General features: G+C 50.2%; 1 protein-coding gene across 2 annotated transcripts in view; it reads left to right on the forward strand.

Annotated features, from left to right (window-relative positions):
- Positions 1 to 21664, forward strand: part of STARD9 (StAR related lipid transfer domain containing 9) — a 147041-nt gene that overhangs the window by 124428 nt on the left and 949 nt on the right. The window contains exons 23-32 of one of the 2 annotated variants that reach the window (XM_031952164.1): positions 1005 to 13991; positions 14956 to 15153; positions 16969 to 17155; positions 17306 to 17449; positions 18221 to 18338; positions 18492 to 18640; positions 18807 to 18871; positions 20209 to 20414; positions 20989 to 21068; positions 21166 to 21324. In XM_031952164.1, the coding sequence (XP_031808024.1) occupies positions 1005 to 13991; positions 14956 to 15153; positions 16969 to 17155; positions 17306 to 17449; positions 18221 to 18338; positions 18492 to 18640; positions 18807 to 18871; positions 20209 to 20414; positions 20989 to 21068; positions 21166 to 21324 (14293 nt within the window). Of the gene's footprint in view, positions 1 to 1004; positions 13992 to 14955; positions 15154 to 16968; positions 17156 to 17305; positions 17450 to 18220; positions 18339 to 18491; positions 18641 to 18806; positions 18872 to 20208; positions 20415 to 20988; positions 21069 to 21165; positions 21325 to 21664 lie in introns of those variants that run through there. The other variant, XM_031952166.1, reaches the window with a different exon arrangement.

Below are 21664 nucleotides of genomic sequence, written 5' to 3' on the forward strand. Positions count from 1 at the left end.
TCCTATTTTTCCTACCTTAAAACTACTCTATATACTGTAGTCAGATTAAATTTCCTAAAACATCCCTTTGCACACATCCCTTCTTTACTCAGAAGCTAAATAACTCAACCTTCTTTACAATACCATTCTTTGAAGACCCAGCTCTTCCTTTCCGTTTTCCCTATTATGTTCTCACTTTCCTTTTGAGTTCTTTAGCATTTATTAAAATGCTTATATATATATATATATAATAAAATCAACTTATCCCTGCTGTTTTCTCCAGTCTCCCCCTCTGCTTCTTTATTCTAACCAAACTGTCTATTCATTGTTCCTAAAATGTGCTCATGTGCACTCCTGCCACCTCTGCATCTTTTGTACAAATTGGTTCTCCTGCCTAGAATTATATTCTTCTCTCCTACCTAGTTATCTAAGTACTAACCCTTGTTTCAAGTCCCAGCTCCTGCTTTCAGCCTTCCTTAAATGACCCAACACATCATGTTCTCATTTTCTCTAGCGTTTGTAATCTCTGCCACTCACTTACCATGCTTTTTTAAAATTATTTTTTAAAGTCCTTGATATTTCTGGAAGCAGGTTCTGATACTTCTCTGGCTCCCCAGTACCTTATAACTAGCAGATATTTAGTTGATGGTGGGGGAGGATAAATATGTCCCTTCCACTTCCCTAATTTGCATGATCTCTAGGTTTTTCTGGGATTCACACTTCTTTTCCCACATGGAAACCTGGAAGTTGAAGGGCCCAGAGAATGCTTTTTCTTGACAGGATAGAATCGGAGAGCTTTTCCCTGTCTTTACCTAAACCTTTCCTAAATCGATCCCTACTTGAAGACGCAGTGAGATTTGGGTTAGTATTAACTACTGTGGAACAAATCAAACCGTCCTCTCTATTTTGGTCCCTAGGGTTTCTTCCAGCTCCACATATATGACTGCCAGGACTACCACCCTCATCTTGATGGTTTGGTAGAGGGCCTTTGAAACATCCTGAGATGGTTTTCTTTGTGTTTTCAGTGTTCTGAAGTGCGCAGTTTCTGCCAAGTTATCAGCTGAGACTGTTCACCACTTACCAGAGAAGCCTCAGTCCGGGGATTATCTCTTTCAAGCTGCTTCTGTCCCCAGAGGAAGTATCACCCCGCCTGATGCCTCGGGCCCCCCGAGCCTGTGGCAGCCGTGTGAGGGGAGGAGAGCATCTTTTGGAGATGATACCTCCACTGGAAGGGCTCGCCCCCTCGTGAGCTCCAAGCCTGCTCCTGCCAGGGACAGGCGGAGCCAGGAAATGGGCAGGAGGAAGCAGCCGCTGGGGCGGCTACACCGACCCCTGGCCTCTGTGAGCCGCTCAGCAGAGCAGCTCAGATCGAGGGATAGGCCCGATTCCTTCTTCCTCAGCCCCCGGAGCGTCAGGGAGAAGCCCTCCGGAAGCCACAGTCTGCCGCGGCGGAGGTGGCGAAGAGAAAGGGACCTCCTGACAAATCGGTGCTCCCCCCACTCACAGGGAGCCAGGAGATCGGTTGTGTATGGAAAGATTCAAGCGACTCGCCTGTGCCAGGCTGCCTGGGCCTTACAGCGGTGGGAGCCCGGTGCAGCATCTTTGGCTAGAGGCTCAACATGGCCCCGGGGACGGCTCTTTGGTGTGAAAGACAGAGACCAAGCCTTCCGCCAGAACCCCATGAGGAGAGAAGGGGAGGAAGGGACCTGGAGTGCTGGCATCCTGCGGGCCATCCCTGGCTCTCTGGGAGCCCGGGCCCAGGAAAATGACGACGACTTCTCCGACACCGACAGCACCTACTCTTTGGATTCCCTCTCCTATACCTATACCAGGACCCTGATCAAACCCCAAGAGCAGGAGGCCCCTGAGCCAAAGGCACGCTGCACCGAACTTGAGAATTCAGAAAGCGATGATAGCCAGATGTCTCAGGATTCATTGGTAGAAAAAAGGAATAGAACCCCAAGAAGGCTTTTGCCTGTCTCTCCCCTTCTCCAAGGCCCTGAAAGAAGTGAGGTGAGGTCCATGGCCTCCTCTAAGGCCTCCTTGCCTTCCTCTGGCAGTGAACTGCCCTGGGAAAAGATGAGCACCTTTTCTCTGGACAGCCTGAACAATGAGGAGGAGGACTTCAGGGAAGAATCTAAGGAAGGACCTGCTTCTCACTCGTCAGATGAGATGCCCGCAGAGCTCTTTTGGCAAGTGAAGAGCTCTCGGTCCCTTCCAGAGTGCCAGGAGCAGGAACTTGAGTTCCAGGCTTCAGACCAAGGCCCGGGCTCAGCTGGACCTGATGCAACATTGAAGCCAAGTACTTCTTTTTATCTGACTCTTCAGCCTGAGACAGAAAGGAACAACTACAGATCCCTTCAACAGACCCAGAACCCAAGAAACAGCTCCTTGGTTTCCATGGACTCTTGGTTCTCCTGTGATTCAGATAGCAAACCCAACGACCCCCAGGAAGTCAGTCTGTACTCACAGATGAATCTTGGTATCCAGCAGCTGCAGGTCCGGGACATGGAGAAGCCCGTGGTCTTGGTGGGAGTGGGGGGGGTACAGCAGCCTGCCCCTGAGCTGGCCACTGAGGTATATAGTTTCAGCCCCCTCCTGGGCTCAGGCCTGGTCCCCAGAACTGCCCACGAGGGGAGTGGAAAGCCTTCTCTGGAGGTACCTTCAGAGGCTCCATGGAGATCCCCAGGACCTTGCAAGCCTGGCTCAGACGCCGCTGGCTCCCTGCAGGCTCTTCCTGAGGAGGGGAGAGACCTAGCCAGCCTGACTGGCTACTGCAGCCCTGTCCCTTCAAACAGCACTCTCCCCTGCAGCCTGTCAGCTGCCCCTGCAGCTTTGTTGTCTCACAAAGGCAGCATCCTTGGAAAGGGCAGGCCTGTTGTTGAATATTTGTGTGAATTTTCTCACTCTTCCCTGGGGGCCACAGTGAGAAGCACACAGGTTTCTAGTTCCTCTCAGAAGGACACAAGTTACCTGCCTTTTACATCTGGCAAAAAATGGGATTCCTTCTTCCCTGTGTGTCCCAAGATGCCTGGTGATTTTGATTTCAATGATGCTTCCTCCTCTTTGCCATCCACGAGGCAGCTGAGGACAGAGCAAGAACGAAATGGTGGGAGCTTGGAGTTGGACGATCTCTCGACTCTCTTTAGAACGATTGAAAAAGATGCTCATCATAGCTGTCCCTCAGCAGACTTAGAAGCAGGAGATCCGGGATTAGAAAATGCTTGGGTCTTTGCAGCGGAAAACAAGGTTTCAGCTTCCGGGGCACAGGCCCACCCAGCGCACCAGGGCATCCCCAAGCAGTCATCACCTGTGGCCTGTCGGAGAGCGGGGTCGGCAGTCCCCTTCGATGAGAGCTTTTTCCTGAGGGACATATCCAACAGCAACAGTCCCATGAACGCCAAGGAAGAACAGAGTCCCCCGGCCTGGGCCCAGCGGGAGGAGAATCTGCCCAGCAGGCTGGTTCCACTAAAGCTCAACAACCCCCTCTCTCAGCCAGCCATGAAGACCGAGCTCCTGCAGAACACCAGTGAACAAATCGACAGAGAAAGGAGTTTTTCTTTGGCCTTAACTACCGATTCTGAGCCATCCTGGGACTTTTTCCCATCTCCTGAGCGGCTCCATCCTGTGGAAACATTTTATATGTTAGAAAGTAGAGACGCCTTGACAGAAACAGCCTTGGAGATCCCCGCGTGCAGAGAGTGGGGCGAGGACATGCCATCCGCCAGCAGGGCAGAGGAGCTGAACAATACCTTTCAGTTTTTCAGAACTGTGGACAGCGACTTGCTGCTTTTGTTACACACCCCAAAGGCTAAGAATCCTTCTTCTCAGCAAGTTGCGGGGGAGAGGTCCTTCAGCCCAGGCAACAAGAAAGACCTGACTGGAACTGGGGTCCCCCAAAGTATGGAAAAGTTCAGCAATCCCTTCGCTTTCTCTGCTGCTCAGAATAGACTGTTGTTGGAGAGCATTAGCATGGCAGCATGTCATTTGGGAAAACCGGGTGGGATTTTAAATAACAAGCACCCACAGTCAACGTTAAAGATAAAGGAAGAAGACCCAGATCAGCCCCCTTGGGGTGTTCCATTTAGTGATTCTGGGGCTGTTATCTCAAGTATCGAAGGAGATCACAAACATAGGGAGAGTGAAAATGACATCCGAGGGAATCGGGGCGGCTACCTCCTGGGAATTGGTGCAGCTGATTTTGAAGGTCAGATCCATTCTGGACCCAATTCCAATTTCCTTTACAAAACAGACAGCTCGAACCAAGCTCAGCATAGAGTCAATATGCAGGAGAATGCTTTGATTTCTAAAAAGCGCAGCTCATCAAATCACTCTGAGTGTACAAGTCCAGCGATAATGTCTAAGGATGAAACCTCGCCGCACCCGAAGGAAGGAACGGAATCTGTTTCTCTTGGAATGGCTTTGCATCCCAAGGATTGCTCAGAGGAGTCCGTGACTCAGAGAAGAGACCCCCCTTATGGAAAAGACTCTGCTTCAAACCCAACTCTGTCCACCAAGGAAGAAGGCACTATTGCAAACAAAGAACCTGAGAACTTAATGGTGATACCCAGTTCCCAAGGAGATGGGCCTCAAAAGAGAAGTCAGACTTCCTCTCAGGGTAAAATTGTTAATCATTCTGAAGAAATGGCCAGGCTGATTAGCAGTGTGTCCCAGCTGGAAAGCAGCATCATGGAAATAGATTCTAGGCAAAAATATCACCCTTGTGCCTTGTATATGGCAGAAGCTTACAGGAGAGCCATGTGTAGGGATAGGAAGGACCATGGAAAGGCCCATCTAACTCTGAGACCAAATGACTTCAGAGAGATCCTCTATCACAGAGATCAGCCCCATTCTCCAAAGAAAGTACAGGAGGAAGAAGTCCCTAATAGCATCGAAGCCAGAGAAATCAAGAAGGTCAACAATTGTATTCAAGAGAGTTATCAGACCCAGAAAATCACACCAAATTTGACCAGGCCCACTGAAGTCACTGAAGAGGGCAAGACTGAAAGAGAGCATACTCCCTTATCTGTACCTGAACTGTCGGTTAGGTGCCCTAGCGATTATTTGTTCCTACGGTTTTCACAGAGATGCACCGCTCAGAAAAAGTCAGCTAGTGCTCCAGAAAGTCCAGAGGGAGTGGAGCCATTGGTCAGAACTGAACCCACAAGAGCCAAGGAAGAAAGATCAGAGGGAAGCCGCAATGAGGAATCTGCTTCAGAACTGAACCCCCAAAGTCATGCCACTTTGGGGACAGGGAGTTTTCCAAAATTGGAGCCCAAGCCCACTTTCCAGGAAAATCAGACTGCTGGAAATCTAACCAGTACTGTGATGACAGCTAAGTGCAAAGAAGTAAGAGTCCATGACATAGATCAAGAAACAAATATCCTACGGGGAAAGAGCATGCAAGCAGGAACCTATCCAGCTCCATTGACCCAGGGGTTATCTGGCGTAAGCCAAATCCTGCATACAGGTAGATACCGCACTCAGGAGACAGCACATCCACGGCCAAGTCAAGAAGGCTACCCAGCGGTTTCCACTAAGGAAGGCAACATCTTTTTCTCCGATCCCCCAAAACTGTCAGAAAAGTATTTCAGGTCAACAATGAAGGCAGTGAGCCTTTCTTCTGCTGCCTCTGAGCCAGATCTAGAGTTTCTGAAAACTCAAGCTCCAACTCCCTCAGAAGGCAGAGAAGAACAGCAAAAAATAAACGGAGAAGCGAGAAACCACAGCTCTCTCAGAAGCATCAGCTGCAAAAACTCCTTTGTAGAACAATCAGTTTGGCAGAGCTTTAGTTTGAGGACGGTGTCTGGCCTTTGTTATCAGCCCAATGGTGCTGGGAGCAGCCCTGGTGAAGCTTCAAATGACAGCTACTCCATGGAAGAGATGAAAGCCTCAGCTACTGCTGTGCTTCTAGAACAGCAGCGAGAAGACACCAGAATCACCCCTAGAGATTTGAACTTGGGAAATTCATCTCTCACTGAGGCAGAGTTGACCTTGTTAAGAAACATAAAAAGAGCCAGTTCACTTATCCAATCTCCACTGGAGAAGAGGACCAGTCATCAGTGGGCAGATAGAGAACTCCAAATACCTCAGGCTGTAGAGAAAAAGCTGTGGAGGACAGAAGATTTTGCCATGGATCTCAGTACCACCAGTGCCTCTTTGTCAGCGACTAATGAGGGAAAACGGGGTTCCTCATTAGGAGCTTGGGGGGTCACTGTTGCCCCATCCATGTATCCAAAAATGAATGTAGAGACCACAGTGGAGGACACTAAACTATCACAAGAGTGTGAGGAGTCTTCACAGGACAGTGCCAATGAACAGATTATCATGCCTAAATTGACAAGGGACTCATCAAGATTTTGGGGGGCCTCCACTATCCCATCCATGTATCCAGAAATGAATGTAGAGACCACAGTGGAGAACAATAAACTATCAGAGGAATGTGAGAAGTCTTCAAAGGATAGCACCAATGATCAGATTATCTCACCTGAATTGACCAAGGTCTCATCAGGATTTTGGAGGGCCTCTGCTACCCCATCCATGTATCCAAAAATGAAGATAGAGACTACAGTAGAGAACAATAAACTATCAGAGGAATGTGAGAAGTCTTCAAAGGATAGTACCAATGATCAGATTATCTCACCGGAATTGACCAAGGTCTCATCAGGGTTTTGGGGGGTCTCTGCTACTCCATCCACATGTCCAAAAATGAAGGTAGAGACCACAGTGGACAAAAATAAACTATCAGAAGAATGTGAGAAGTCATCAAAAAATAGCATCGATGAGCAGATTATTGCACCTGAATTGACCAGGATCTCATCAGGATTTTGGAGGTCCTCTACTACCCCATCCATGTATCCAAAAATGAAGGTAGAGACCACACTGGCGAACAACATACTATCTGAGGAATGTGAGAAGTCTTCAAAGGACAGCATCAATGAGCAGATCATCGCATCTAAATTGACCAGGGTCTCATCAGGATTTTGGGGGGCCTCTGCTACCCCATCCATGTATCCAAAAATGAAGGTAGAGACCACAGTGGAGAACGACATTCTATCAGAGGAATGTGAAATGTCTTCAAGGGACAGCTTCAACGAGCAGATTATCTCATCTGAATTGACCAGGGTCTCATCAGGATTTTGGGGGACCTCTGCTACCCCATCCATGTATCCAAAAATGAAGGTAGAGACCCCAGTGGAGAACAACATTCTATCAGAGGAATGTGAAATGTCTTCAAGGGACAGCTTCAACGAGCAGATTATCTCATCTGAATTGACCAGGGTCTCATCAGGGTTTTGGGGGGCCCCTGCTAACCCAACCATGCATCCAAAAATGAATGTAGAGAACACTATGGAGAATAATAAACTTTCAGAGGAGTGTAAGAAGTGTTCAAAGGACAATGCAGATGAGCAGATTATCGCGCCTGAATTGACCAGAATCTCATCAGGGTTTTGGGCAGCCTCTACTACCCCATCCGTGTATCCAAAAATGAATGTAGAAATTACCGTAGAGAATAAGTTGTCACAGGAATGTGGAAAGTCTTCACAGGACAATACTAATGAACAGATTATTGTACCTAAACTGACAGGACTCTCATCAGGATTTTGGGGGGCCTCTGCTACCCCACCCATGTATCCAAAAATGAATGTAGAGACCACAGTGGAGAATAATAAACTATCATCAGAGGAGTGTGAGAAGTGTTCAAAAGACAACACAGATGAGCAGATTATTGTTTCTAAACTGACTGGGATCTCATCAGGATTTTGGGGGGCTGCTATGACCCCAAAAATGAATTTAGAGACCACCATAGAGGATAATAAACTATCAGAGGAGTATAAGAAGTGTTCAAAGGGCAGCACTGATAAGCAGGTTATTGTGTCTGAATTGACCAAGGTCTTATCAGCATTTTGGGAGAACTCTGATCCCCCATCCATATGTTCAAAAATGAATGTAGAGACCACAGTGGAGGATAATAAACTATCATCAGAGGAGTGTAAGAAGCGTTCCAAGGACAGCACAGATGAGCAGATTATCATGCCTGAATTGATCAGGGTCTCATCAGGGTTTTGGGGGGCCTCTGCTACCCCATCCATGTATCCAGAAGCAAATAAAGAGACCATAGTGGACGACACTGGACTATCAGAAGAATGTGAGAAGAGTTCAAAGGACAGTACCGATGAACAGATTATTATGCCTGAATTGACCAGGACCTCCTCAGAGTTTTGGGGGGCTTCAGCTACCCCATCCGTGCATTCAAAAATGAAGGTAGAGACCACAATGGACAGTAATAAACTATCAGAGGAGTGTAAGAAGAGTTCAAAGGATGACACAGATGAGCAGATTATTGTACCTAAACTGGCAGGGGTCTTATCAGGATTCTGGGGGGCTTCTGCTACTCCATCCATGTGTCCAAAAATGAATGTAGAGACCACAGTGGAGAATACTAAATTACCATCAGAGGAGAGTAAGAAGCATTCAAAGGACAACGCAGATGAACAGATCATCGTGCCTAAACTGACAGGGATCTCATCAGAACTTTGGGGGGCCTCTGCTACCCCATCTGTGTATTCAAAAATGAAGGTAGAAACCACAGCGGAGAATAATAAACTCTCAGAAGAGTGTAAGAAGTGTTCAGAAGACAGCACAGATGAGCAGATTATCATGCCTGAACTGACCAGGGTCTCATCAGGATTTTGGGGGGCCTCTGCTACCCCATCTGTGTATCCAAAAATGAATGTAGAGACTACAGGGGAGAATAATTTATCAGAGGAATGTAGGAAGTGCTCAAAGGACAGCAGTGATAAACAAATTATCATGTCTCATAGTGAATCTCTACTAGAGCTTGAAGCCCTTTCTGGGAGCCCTAAGCAGCCTCACTACAACCAGAGAGACCAGCTGGAATTAGCTAGGACCCACAGGGAAGATGAGTCACAAGTATATTTTGTACAAAATCAAGCTGCAAGAAGACATCTCCAGGAGGCATCTCCAGGGACTGCATCAGGCAAGCATCCCGATCAGAATTACCCTCTGGCAAAGCTATATGAGACCGAGAGTCTCCAGCTAATGAAAGATGGTGCTGCTCCCAGCAGAGGACCAGAGCATGCCTTGCCACTGTCCTTCAGCACCATGGCTAACCCAGGCAGCAATGTGCAGACAGCAGGTGAGAAGCCCACTGGGCACTTGGGTCCCCAAGCCCTCCTTGAAAGCCCAGACAGGAAGGAAGAGATGATTAATTCATCTTCTGTTGTAGTTCTGGCTTCAGGAAACATGCTTTCCCCCTCAGCCTTGGAAGACAACTGCGAGGAGTCAGTAAGGCTTGCACCTTCTTTCCATGGAATCTCCAACAACATTAGATTAATTCAGCAGGAACTGAGCCAGGCCTTGCTTTGTAAACAGATTGAGGCACATTCGGAAGTGGAAAGAACTAGTCTCGGGAGCAAGGAGAGCATCCAGAGGCTTTGGGAAGAGTTCAGATCCCAAAATACAGCATATGGGAACTTAAGCGGTGGAGACTCTTCAGAGGCAGTGGTGGATCCCCAGACCCACTTGGTGGCTTCCATGCAGTCCCCCTGGAAAGATGCCCCTCTCCAGGCAGGATCTGCAATGTCAGCAGTTGAAATGTCTTATGCAGTGGTGGATTCCACTACCCCGGGGCCTGTTTTTGCATCTCAAGGAAGCTTTCACATCAGAAAGCAGCCAATCATCTCCTGTGAAGCAGAGACAATTGAGACTGAAGATCCCTCATACTTGGACAGTCCTTTGGCAGCCTCGGACATCAAACAATCAAGGAGTCTTCCTGCTCATCCAAGATGTGTCCCTTCTCCGGGATTAGGAGAAAGGAGGGCAAGTCACAAACAAGAGCCAGCAGGGTCTGGAACAGTAGAGGGAGGCAGTACAGGGGGTGCCTTGCCCCAGTACCCAAAGTTGAAAGGGGTTGCCCTGTCAGGGCAGTCTTTAGCCTATGGTGTGGGTAACAGATGTCCAAGACCAGCACCCCTCCTTGATCAGAGACTTGTTGGAGAGATGGAGGAGAGCTCGGAAGGGAGCCTGGTTCAAAGTAAAGCGGAGGTTTCTAAAAGCACCATTATGTTTCGCCCATTAGCATCCCAGAGAGAGGCTGTGACTTCTCCTTCCAGGCCACCGTGCATGTCTCTACAAGGGGATGCTTTTATTGATTCACCTTCTTTTACCAATTCTCTGTCTCATGGAAATAATGATCCTGAGAAACGGATTTCCCGGTCTTCTTCAGACACGATGCTTCCAGTTTTCCTGACATCTTCCAAGCTCACCGTAGGCCACCAGTCCAGAGGGCCCAATATACCTTTGGCACATAGCCTGGATCTCAGAGAAAGACAGCAAGAACTGAGACTGGCAGCTTCCAACACTAGTTTATGCGGTATAGAGAGCCCTGGGAGTGAAGACATTAAGAAGAAAGCTGCTTTCAAGCCTGAAACTACTTCTTTATCTTCCCAGACCTATTCTGAGAAGTTAGAGAATCTCCAGGAGGAGCACGAAGCTAGTCAGAATGAATGGGAATTCCTTCCTGGAGCTGAGGAACCTGGGAACCATGTTAAAATTGGGAGACTGGAAGCAATGCATGTAAGTGAAGACATTTTTGAGAATGAACCTACAATGGGGTTTCCACATCTTGCCCAAGGACCATCATTTCCTAAGGATTCCAGAGATCACAGCACTCCTATTCCCTACCCTAGGACAAAAATGGGTAAAAAATGTATCTTCAGCAACGTTTCAGGCAATCTGTGGAAGACAGATGAGAACGAACAGCTCTCCAACAATGTTGGCAACACAATGTGGGATAGAAACCATCACCATTTAGGAACCAGTGGCCGAGTCAGTCCTCAGGGGCCCAGAGGTAGCCCGAGAACTGATGGAAAGGTATCAACGCCTGAAAGACTATTGAAGACAAACAATGGCCCTTTTGACGATGAAGAACCTTGTCTTCTGTCAGAGGGCTCACAGGATGATCTGGACACTGGCTCTCACGACAGAGACTTGGCTCCCTGTGTTGCTTTTTCCTGTAGTCCTGGGCATTCTCCAAAAGACTTCTCCCCACTGAAGGCCTCTGTAGGGACTTCCTCCAAGTTTCCACAGGAACTGAACATGAGCGTGGAGCCTCCTTCTCCCACAGAAGATGAGGAGAGTCGTGGGACCGAGAGGCTCTACCTCAATGACCTTTCTCCAGATGAATCTGAAATGATGTTGGTGGAACTGGGGAGATGTCCAAGACCTGCGGATCGTGGCCAGACAGCTCCACCAGATTATGGCCTAGAAGCCTCCGGCCTACGGTCCCCAGCACCTGGCAGTCCTCCCTACCCTACCTCTTCCACACTCCTGACTATGCCGGTCCCAGAAGGCAGACTAGCAGACGTTCTGGAGGAGGAGCAGCATGACCCCCTCAGGAACAAAGGCTGGCTGACACTGGAGAACATGGATGTGACGCAGGGCACGTCTGCCAAAATAAATCCCTTCGTTCAATCCTGGCATCAGGAGGGGCCTGGGAGGATTGGCTGGAAGCAATACGTGCTTGGCAGTGCCAGTGACACCTCTTGCAACCAGATTTCATGGAGTCTGGACACCCAGAGAGCCGTTCGTTGCTCCAGTGTAGACAATGGCCTGGATACTTCAAGCTCTCCCTACCATTCTCAGCTCAGCTCCAGTGCTAACCCCCATGAACTGTCCAGCCCCAGTAGCATTGAGGATCCTCGGGGCTTAGAAGAAGAAAGGAAGAGCTTCAAGACTTCTTCTGTTGTCAGGAGCCACCATGGCTTCTCTGATACATCCCTCACAGTGCCCTCCTCTGGGATCCCAGACAAGGTGGGGGAGGGCCTGCCTGAAGATGAGTGCACGCTATTCGAGCAGAGGGAAGTCTCAGGGAAGATGGGGGACCTCGCGCTGCTGTACCCCACCGAGTCCTCGCCAAAGGCTGACACAGCTACCTGTGAACAGGGGACGATGACCCTGACCTCGACTCAGCTGCAGCAGGTTCACATGCACTGCCAGGTCTGTGTAGATGCCCCTCACCCCTCCCACCCAGCTACATGGAAGAGCATGCACAACCTGTCGATGCATCTTTCCCAGCTCTTACACAACACCTCAGAGCTGCTAGGGAACCTCAGCCATCAGGGGACCCCTGAGAGAGAGCGGGGCATTAAGGCTGAGGCCCCTGAAGAGCCCCCCAAGGCAATGACAATGGACAGCAGCACTCAGACCACTGTGGATGTGGGCATCCAGACCGATGAGATGGACCCAGCCCCACAGGATGTCTCCCTCCATTCCTCTGGGGACCAGTTAGCCAGTCCTCAGGAAGCAAATGTGACCACCTTAAAACATAGCTCGCTGGATGGAATGGATGCTTTGGATACTCCACAGGAGTTGGAACACTCCCTGGTGCTTCAGGAGAAGGTGGACCACCCCCTGGTGCTTCAGGAGGAGAATAAAGGCACAGTTGAGACAAAAGAGACTTCTTCCAGCTCCGGTAGCCAGAAGGAGTCCAGCTTCTCCCCGGACTCCCTGGACACATCCCATCGTAACCTCAGTTTTCAGGAACACTCCTTTTCCCAGGAAGTGGTAAGGCTCCAAGCTTCTTCAGCTACCTCCCCCTCCTCCAGTTCCCACAAGCTTGGGTCCTCCTGCACGGCAGTCCCCAACACAACTTCATGCACTGCATCCTCTCTCAGAGATTCATCTTCTCAGGAGGGAGAATCCACTTGTGAATCCAGTACCCAGAACAACAAGAAAGCAGGTTACAAGAACACCTTGTTGGTGGACAGGGCTTCCTCTCCGATCCTAACTTTCAGCGCCAGCGCTCAAGGCCCTCATTCCTCCTCCTCGTCCACCTCTTCCTCCTCTTCCTCCTCCTCTTCCTCCTCCAACCCTCCTTGTCTCGGGTCTTCTCACTTTCATTCCACCATACTCCATCAGAAGCTCAGAGCTAGCCGGGTGTCCTCAGCGCACAGTTTTTCCCAAGCCAACAATGAAGGGGAGACCGGGAATATTTCTGAAGATAGTGGGAAGTCCATGGGAAAGAAGCTGAACAAAGGATTTCTTGCCTCTAACCCGACTGGAACCCTGAAGCCGTCCAGCCTGTGGCTTCATGGAAGCTCGTCTTCCACGTCCACGGGACTCTTGAGTTCCCCACAGCAGTTACAGGTTCGGGCTTCCTTGGGGCTGCTGGGCTGGGAAGAACAACTAGCTGGTGAAAAGAAAAAGAAGCATTCCTGGGAGAGACCTCTGTATCTGTCCCTGCCCACGACGGGGTTGAGCCCCACTGAAGGCCAGTCAGAGGCCTCACCCACCAGTAGCTTTGTGGCAGAGGGGGCTGCGGAGGGGACCAACCCTGTATCAGTTCAGCTAGCCAGCCCGAGTACAAGTTGGTGTCAGAAACGGACCGGCACTGGCGCTGACACCTCCGAGCAGCTCCTGAAGTCCCCTCTGCCTTCAGAGACTCCCTTCTTGGGGAGGGTTGTGAACCATTGCCATGGCCCTTCCTCCATTTCTGAAATCAGTGTGGCTCCAGGGCATGGCAGCATAGCCAGGGACACCCAGTCGGAGGTGCTGCTGACCTCCTGCACCCAGAAAGTCCAGACCGCTGACCCCAAGAAATACAACCTGAAGGACCTCCCTGTCCACAATAAGTTCAGTAATTGGTGTGGGGTTCAGGGAAGCTCCCCACAGGGCACTGTGCCAGCGGAAGCAGCAGTGAATGCTGCTAACTCTTCCTCGGAGGGGCTACAGGAGAAGTCGGCCCAGCTCAGTAAGCATCTGAGCCAAATGCCTGAGCAGCTCCAGAGGGAACAAGTACAGGTGCTGGCTGGGGTCCCGTTGGAGCTGGGGCCACAGACCCCACCCCTTAGCGTGGAGCTGGCCGAAGCCAAGCTTCTCTATGGTCTCGGAGAGACCGACGCTCTGCTGAGGGTGATGCAGAGTGGGACTGGTGAGGCGCTGGCTCCTGACGCCCCGAGAAGCTCACAGAAGGAAGAAATGTACTTCCGGTAAGTCAGACGAGGCAGAGCGTTGTAGTGGACGGGAGAGCTGGTACCGAACCAAGGAGACACCCAGGTTCGAGGCTTGTCCCTGACGTTGAAGCTGTCTTTTGGCTGGACAAAGTCACCTGTCATTTATGGTGCTTCTGGGCCACTAAATGGGCCACTAAGCTGTTTCTAAGAGTCACTATGCGCCCCTTTTTAACTTAGTTCCAAAATTATAACCAATGTTTTATTATTTATCGTTATTTTGTTAAATATTTCCCAATCATGTTTTAGTCTGGTTTGTGGCTAATCTGTGGGTTCGCTTGTGGCCTGCAGGGTCACGTGCCTTCCAATTACATGTAAAGACCGTTTTCAGCAATTTAAAATAAGATTTTGAGTTCCAAATTTTTCTTCTTCTTTCCTTCCCCTTCCCCAAGATGACAAGCAGTGTGATATATGTGCAGTCATGTTGAACATAATTCCACGTTATCCAAGACATCCAAGAACTCATTGTCAATGAGTTTCTTTTATCAATGAAATCACAGTCCCTGTCCCTGCACCTATCCTTTGGGTGTTAAAAGTTATGAATAGAAAACTGGACTCTCAGAAAATCCATAATTTGAATCCAGCTTCAGATATTTAGTAGCTATATGAACCCCGTGCCTTAACTTTTCTCAGACTTAGTTTCCTCATCTGTAACATGGGGGCAATAATAGCACCTATCTTACAGGGATGATGTGAGGATCAAATGAGAAAAAATTAGTAACCTGAGGAGGAGGAGTGGTGGTGGGGCTGGGGCATTTCCAAGGATTGTAGAAAGGAAAGACTAGAAATTCCTCCTCAAATGAGGTGAAGATAAGATTGCAGGCAAGAAGAGGGTCACCCCCCAAGCATTCACTGCTTAAGCGTGAGACCCAGGCCTAGCCCCCCTCTGCTCCTGGGGGCAGCGCCGGGGGTTGTAGATGATGCAGATTCCATCCCGCCTTAGGCGTTTGAAGACCATTGAGGTGATGCGGAGAGAGCGCTCAGATCGGCTCCAGAACTTCCGTCGGGCCCGCAGCCTCAGCCCTATGAAGCAGCTTGGCCTCCTGCCCACCCCAGAAGTGTTCCCCCGAGATGCCGATCTGCCCAGTCGGCGGCGAGAATACCTGCAACAGCTTCGAAAGGACGTTGTGGAGACCACCAGGCAAGGAGATCCCAAAGGGGCTGGGAATGGGGAGCACGGAGGCCTTAGGCTCGGGGAAGAGGCTTCCCTGGGTTTTCCCTTCTAGTTGGTCTCTGTTAAAGAGACAGATCAAACTGGGAGCAAGGAAGAGGTGTAAGCAAGGATGGTGTGTTTGTGTGTGTTTGTTCAGTCCTCCCAGTCACATCCCACTCTGGGGGATCCATTTGGGGTTTTCTTGGCAAAGACATCGGAGGGGGTTTCCATTTCCTTCTCCAGCTCACTTTACAGTTACAGAAACTGAGGCAGTCAGGTGACTTGTTCAGGATCACACAGCTGGTAAATGTCTGCGGGCAGGCTTGAACAAAGGAAGATGGGTCTAATGGATACTGAGGCCAGCACACTCATCCACTGGGCCTCTTAGCTGCCATATATGTAAATGTGTGTGTATGTCAACACACACATATGTGTATGCACATGTAAATGTACAGTGGGTATAATATATGCATGTGCATGTATTTATGTATATGGTTCATAATATATGCATGCTATATCCCTCATATCTGTAATACCCTCATATGAAAAAGATAAAGAAAGGAAGAGAAAAGGACATAGAGATCAATGACGCAGAAAGAGAAATGCGGAGGGAGTTTTTTATAGCTTTTTATTATATGCATGGGTAATTTTACAGCATTGACAATTGCCAAACCTTTTGTTCCAATTTTCCCCCTCTTTCCCCCACCCCCTCCCCTAGATGTCAGGTTAACCAATACATGTTAAATATGTTAAAGTATAAGTTAAATACAATATATGTATACATGTCCAAACTGTTATTTTGCTGTACAAAAAGAATCAGACTCTGAAATGTTGTACAATTAGCTTGTGAAGGAAATCAAAAATGCAGGCAGACAGAAATGTAAGGATTGGGAATTCTATGTAGTGGTTCTTAGTCATCTCCCAGAATTCTTTCTCTGGGCGTAGCTGGTTCAGTTCATTACTGCTCCATTGGAAATGATTTGGTTGATCACATTGCTGAGGATGGCCAGGTCCATCAGAACTGGTCATCATATAGTATTGTTGTTGAAGTATATAATGATCTCCTGGTCCTGCTCATTTCACTCAGCATCAGTTCATGTAAGTCACTCCAGGCCTTTCTGAAATCATCCTGTTGGTCATTTCTTACAGAACAATTATATTCCATAACATTCATATACCACAATTTACCCAACCATTCTCCAATTAATGGGCATCCACTCAGTTTCCAGTTTCTGGCCACTACAAAGAGGGCTGCCACAAACATTCGTGCACATACTGGTCCCTTTCCCTTCTTTAGTATTTCCTTGGGGTATAAGCCCAGTAGAAACACTGCTGGATCAAAGGGTATGCACAGTTTGATAACTTTTTGGGCATAATTCCAGATTGCTCTCCAGAATGGCTGGATGTGTTCACAACTCCACCAACAATGTATCAGTGTCCCACTTTTCCCACATCCCTGTGGAAGGAGTTATTATGGGAAAAGGACAAATGGAGCCAGATGGGCTTTGTTTCGGTCCCTTACAGCCGAGGGTTTTTGGGTCGAGACTCTGAGTTTATGGGAGCGCTCGTTTCAGGAGGCCCAGACACGGGTCCTGGGTCCCAGGGCAGTAGTTGGAGCTCCGGCGGTGATCACAGCGCTCCGATGGGGCGGCTGCGTTCTGGGAGGGAAGCGGGGGCTCCCTGGTCGTGAGCAGGTCGCCTCTTGCTCCTGCCCTAAGCCTGACACGTGGTTGCCCGGGGGGTGCAGGGTGGGCCCCCCCCATGGGGAGGGAGGCCGTCCTAGTCCAGCTTCCTCCCCCCCAGGAACCTGGAGTCTGCCTCAGACACTGCGAGCCACCAGCCCTCTGACATAGAGGTGCTGCTCCGAGACTACCAGCGGGCCAGGGAAGAGACCAAGATGGAGATTGCCCGCGCACGAGACCGGCTGCGGGAACGAGCCGAGCAGGAGAAGCAGCGCATCCGCCAGCAGATAGTGTCCCAGCTGCAACGGGTATGTGTGACGGAGGACCCTCCTCCTCCGTGCCCCTTTTCGGCTGCCTGGGGTGCCCCAGAGAGCCTGCTTGGTGGACCCCACCCGTGCTGGTCTTGGGGGGGGGGCCCCGCTCCCAGGGATGGTCGGCCAATTCCCTTTCCTCCCTAGGAAGAAGCAAAACTGCAAACCCTAGTCAGCGTGAGCACCCTGTGCACCACCAGCTCCATGGACAGTCGCTCCTCCAGCCCCACCTCCGGCTATGACAGCAGCAACCTCACCTTGGCCAGCCAGAGCCAGCCTCCAGAGAAGCAGGTGAGGAGGAGAGGGTGGGATGCGGGGGAAAGCCCCGGCAGTGCCCGCCGCTGGCACGGATGGAGCTCGCTTTCTGCCTGGGGCCGCTGGGGAGGCAGGCAGACGGTCCTCCGAGGCCTTCTGGGCTCTGTCTGCCTGTCCTGATATGGTCAGACCCCCTGGAAACCAAAGGCAGAAGGCGCAGAGAGGCAGAGAGGCAGAGGGTCAGGATGAGAAATAACTGCTACTGCCAGATACAGCCACGGGAGAGCAGCGGGTGTCTGTCCAGGCCTGGGGGGACGTGCCCCCAGAATCAGAGGGATGGCTTGCCCATGGTCGGGGGAGGCTCCCATCCAGCTTCTTGGTGCCCTCCCTGTTCTTCCCAGCTTGCTTCCCGTCTCCCCCCAACTTCCCCTCCCCACTCCCTGCCATAGCAGCTGGAGGGAGCAAGGTTAGCTCCCCCACAGGCCCTTCAGCCAGCCCTGTTTGTTGGTGAGGACTTGGAGGCTTCGGGGAGCCGTTGGTCATTGCCAAGAGACGTGGCCGCCAGAGGGCGGCCGTAAGGACTAGGACTAGAAAGCAGATTGTCCAGGAAACGGCCCGTGCAGATTTTTGTCATTTTGTATCCCTGCTCCCCGCTCAGATCTTAGCCATCCAGACCCAAGGGTCCCTCCCGGGCCACTTCAGGTGAATTTGGGGGTGGGGGTTGGAGTCAGTGGGAAAAGTGCATCACCTCTGTGCTCTTCCCTCCAGTCCTGAGGCTTCTCTGGGGCCCGTGTCTCTCTCCTTCAGGGGAATGCTAACATACCTTGCTTCAAAGAGACCACTGGAGGGGACCTGCGGGGCCGCTCTGCAGTGAGAAACTATCAGCTCTACCTAAACAGGCCTGCCCAGAAGAACTTGGGTCACCGTGAGTAGGGAAGACGGGAAGCTAAGGGGTCTCGGCTTTGAGAGCCGCCTTCCGAGAGGCGGGGAGACCACTGGATTCTGGGGCACTCCCTGCCTCTGAGTGCCTGCCCCTTCCCTTTGCCGGCCCTCATCTTACTCCGTTTCCTTCTCTCAGAGCTTCGAGGCAAAAGCCACCGAGCCTCCTTTGATCGGCCCCACAAGTCCCTACTCAGTCAGTCAAACTCAGACAGCTGCCTCTCGACCTCCCCGGGCATCCTGTACCATGACTTGGTCAAGCACATCCTGACCAGTACGATGGCTGAAGTGAGCATTCAGTGGCCAGGCTTTTTTTTTTTTTTTAGAGGAGAGGAATGAGAATGGGGAAAAGGGAGGGAAAGGGCTTTCAGACACCCAGGAAATGGGATTGCATCGTAAGGGAGCCAGATCGGGCAGCGCTCGGCAACTCATCGTGGCTGTCGTCTGCTTTCAGGTGATGGCTGCCTGTTCCGACAACCTGCAAAATCTCTTCAGCTGCCAGGCCACTGCAGGCTGGAAGTGAGTGAGTTCCTCTAACTTCCCCATCCTGGGCTTCTCGAGACAGGATTTGGCCTAACATTTTACTGTCACGTTCCCTATGATCCCACCATTGCAGTCTTTGTGATTTAAGACTTCAGTCTTTTCTAACTCTGATCTCATCCTCAAATACACCTCTGGGGTCTGTTTTCATGATTTTGAAATTTTATTTCATTTAATAGGCATTTATTTTCTGTCCCTCTCATTTCCCCTACCTTTTTCCTTTCCTCTCTTAGCAAAAGGAAAAAAAAAAAGGAAAAACAAAATCTACTTAAAATAATGATAGTCAAAATTCCACATTGACCGTATTCAAAAGTGTGTCTTATTTGGCACCTTGAGTCCATTCCCTCTCTGTCAAGAAGTGAGAAATAATATATTTCATCACTGGTTGACCCTCTGGAATCATGGTTCCTGTTGCATGGATTAGTTGCTTTAAAGTCTTTCAAAAAAATGTTTTTTAGAATAATGTGGTTTTGGTAGACATGCTTTTCCTAATTCCAAATTCCAAATTTCCAGTTCATTTAAGACCTTCCCTTTCATTATTTCTCCTGTCCCTGGCGGTATTCCATTCTATCCAAATGCCATGAGTTGTTTAGCTCTTCTTCAGTTGTCCAGAACCTCCCTTACATCCTCCCTCCCCAAGACAGCAAGCAATCTCTGATATAGATTAAATATGCACAATTCTTTTTTTATTGAAGCTTTTTATTTTCAAAACATATGCAAGGATAATTTTTCACCATTGACCCTGGCAAAACCTTTTGTGCGATTTTTAAAACATATTTCCATATTTGTCATGTTGTGCAAGAAAAATCAGAGTTAAAGGGAGAAATCCATAAGAAAGATAAAGCAAAAAACAAAGAAAGTGAAAACACTGTGCTTCCATCGCATTCAGTTTTCAAGGTTCTCTTTCTGGATGCAGATGGCATTTTCCCTCCCAAGTCTATCGTAATTGTCTTGGAGATCACCCTTTGTGGAGAAAAGCCAAGTCCTTCACTCATCACATAATCTTGCTGTTCCTCTGTACAATTTTCTCTGGTCCTGCTCACTTCACTCAGCATCAGTTCCTGTAAGTCTCCCCAGGCCTCTCTGAAATCACCCCACTGGTCATTTCTTACAGGACAATAATATTCCATTACTTTCTCACCATAATGAATTATTCGGCCGTTCCCCAACTGATGGGCACACACTCAGTTCCCCTTGCTTTGCCACTACAAAGAGGGCCGCCATAAACAGAAAGTCTCTTATTCTTATAAATGGGAATCAGTTCCTCAGATGTCCCTTTTAATGACCTCCTCCACCTCCCCCACCCTCTTGCTCAGGTACCAGGGTGAAGAAAAGGATGTGCTGACATACTATAAGGGATTTCCCTCCGCCACTCGGCATGGTTTCCTGGGGGCCGGGGTGGTGCCTCAGCCGTTACCTCGAGTCTGGGCAGCTGTGAGGGACCCTACCACATGGACCCTGTATGACAAGTCCATCCAGACTGCCCAGCTGTACCAGAAGGTGACCAACACCATTAAATTGGGTGAGCACAAAGCCAGGGAATGGCCCAACGAATCGGCCGCGACAGGGACTGTGGCTTCTTAGAGCATGAAGGGAAAGGCTGAGGAAGATGGGGCGGGGGGGAGAGCAGTTAAAGGAAGTTAAAGGCAACCCTCTCCACGGTCAGGTGCCCCGGGCCCCAGAGGGACGGGTCTTCCACTTTCCGAACCTTGGGGTAGGTCCGGTCCAGCTGACGCAGTGGAAAGGAGGGGAATGAAAGCAGCGATTATTGGGCAGCCAATATGTCCTGGGCACTGTCTTAAGCACATTTCAAATATCTCATTTTTATCCTCACCACAGTCTTGGGAGGTAGGTATTGTGACTATCCCCGTTTTGCAGATGAGAAAACTGAGGCAAAAAGGCAAAATGATGGCCAGGGTGACTGATACGTCTTGGAAGTCTCTTGAGGTTGGATTTGAATTCAGGGCTTCCCCACTCCAGGTCAAATGCTCTGGGCTGCTGCTAGCTAACCATGACTGAAGGCTGGTGCTCTGGGCCCAGTGCCGAGGGCAGGGGAGAGGGGGAAATGGGGACATTGACTTCTCTCACCTTTGCAGTGTACCTGGTCAGCAGTACCTCCATCAACTGCCTGAAGCAACCCCGGGATTTCTGCTGTGTCAGCGCTGAGGCGAAGGAGGTGACCGCGGGTGGGGGGGAGCGGCCGGGCTCGGTGGGCAGCGGGAGGCGGCGTTGGCGGGGCCGGCACGGCTGCGTCCAACGTCTTCTCTTCCCAGGGCCACCTGACCATCATGGTAGCTCAGTCGGTGTATGACAAGTCAATGCCGCGGCCCAGTGGAAACATGATCCGTGGGGAGATCTTGCCCAGTGCCTGGCTCCTGCAGCCTCACACCGTGGACGGGAAAGAGGTCACCAAAGTCATTCACATGGTCCAGGTGAGCCCCTTGCCCCTCGCCGCTCATGGCAGAACGTCACACTGGCCTCCCGCGGTTGGCCACAGCTGGGTGATCAGGCATACATCTCGGTGCCCTCAGAGGAGCTCGTGGGGAAGTGAGGCCTTTTGTGTGTCCGATGTTTCCCTCGCAGTCGGTCTCTGCGGTTGTTCCCGAGCCAGGGCTGTCAGGCCTCCGTCAGCTGTTCTCAGGCCCTCCGTCATGGCTCTGTGGCATGGGGGTGCAGGAGAGGTCCAGCCCCAAGCCCAGTACCCAGACCCCCTGCAGGATCTAACTCCCTCTTCTGGGCCAGTTGCCTAAGGGGTCCCAGGGAATAGTGGGA

This window comes from Sarcophilus harrisii, chromosome 2 (genome assembly GCF_902635505.1).
Source record: "Sarcophilus harrisii chromosome 2, mSarHar1.11, whole genome shotgun sequence".
NCBI classification, from domain to species: Eukaryota; Metazoa; Chordata; class Mammalia; order Dasyuromorphia; family Dasyuridae; genus Sarcophilus; species Sarcophilus harrisii.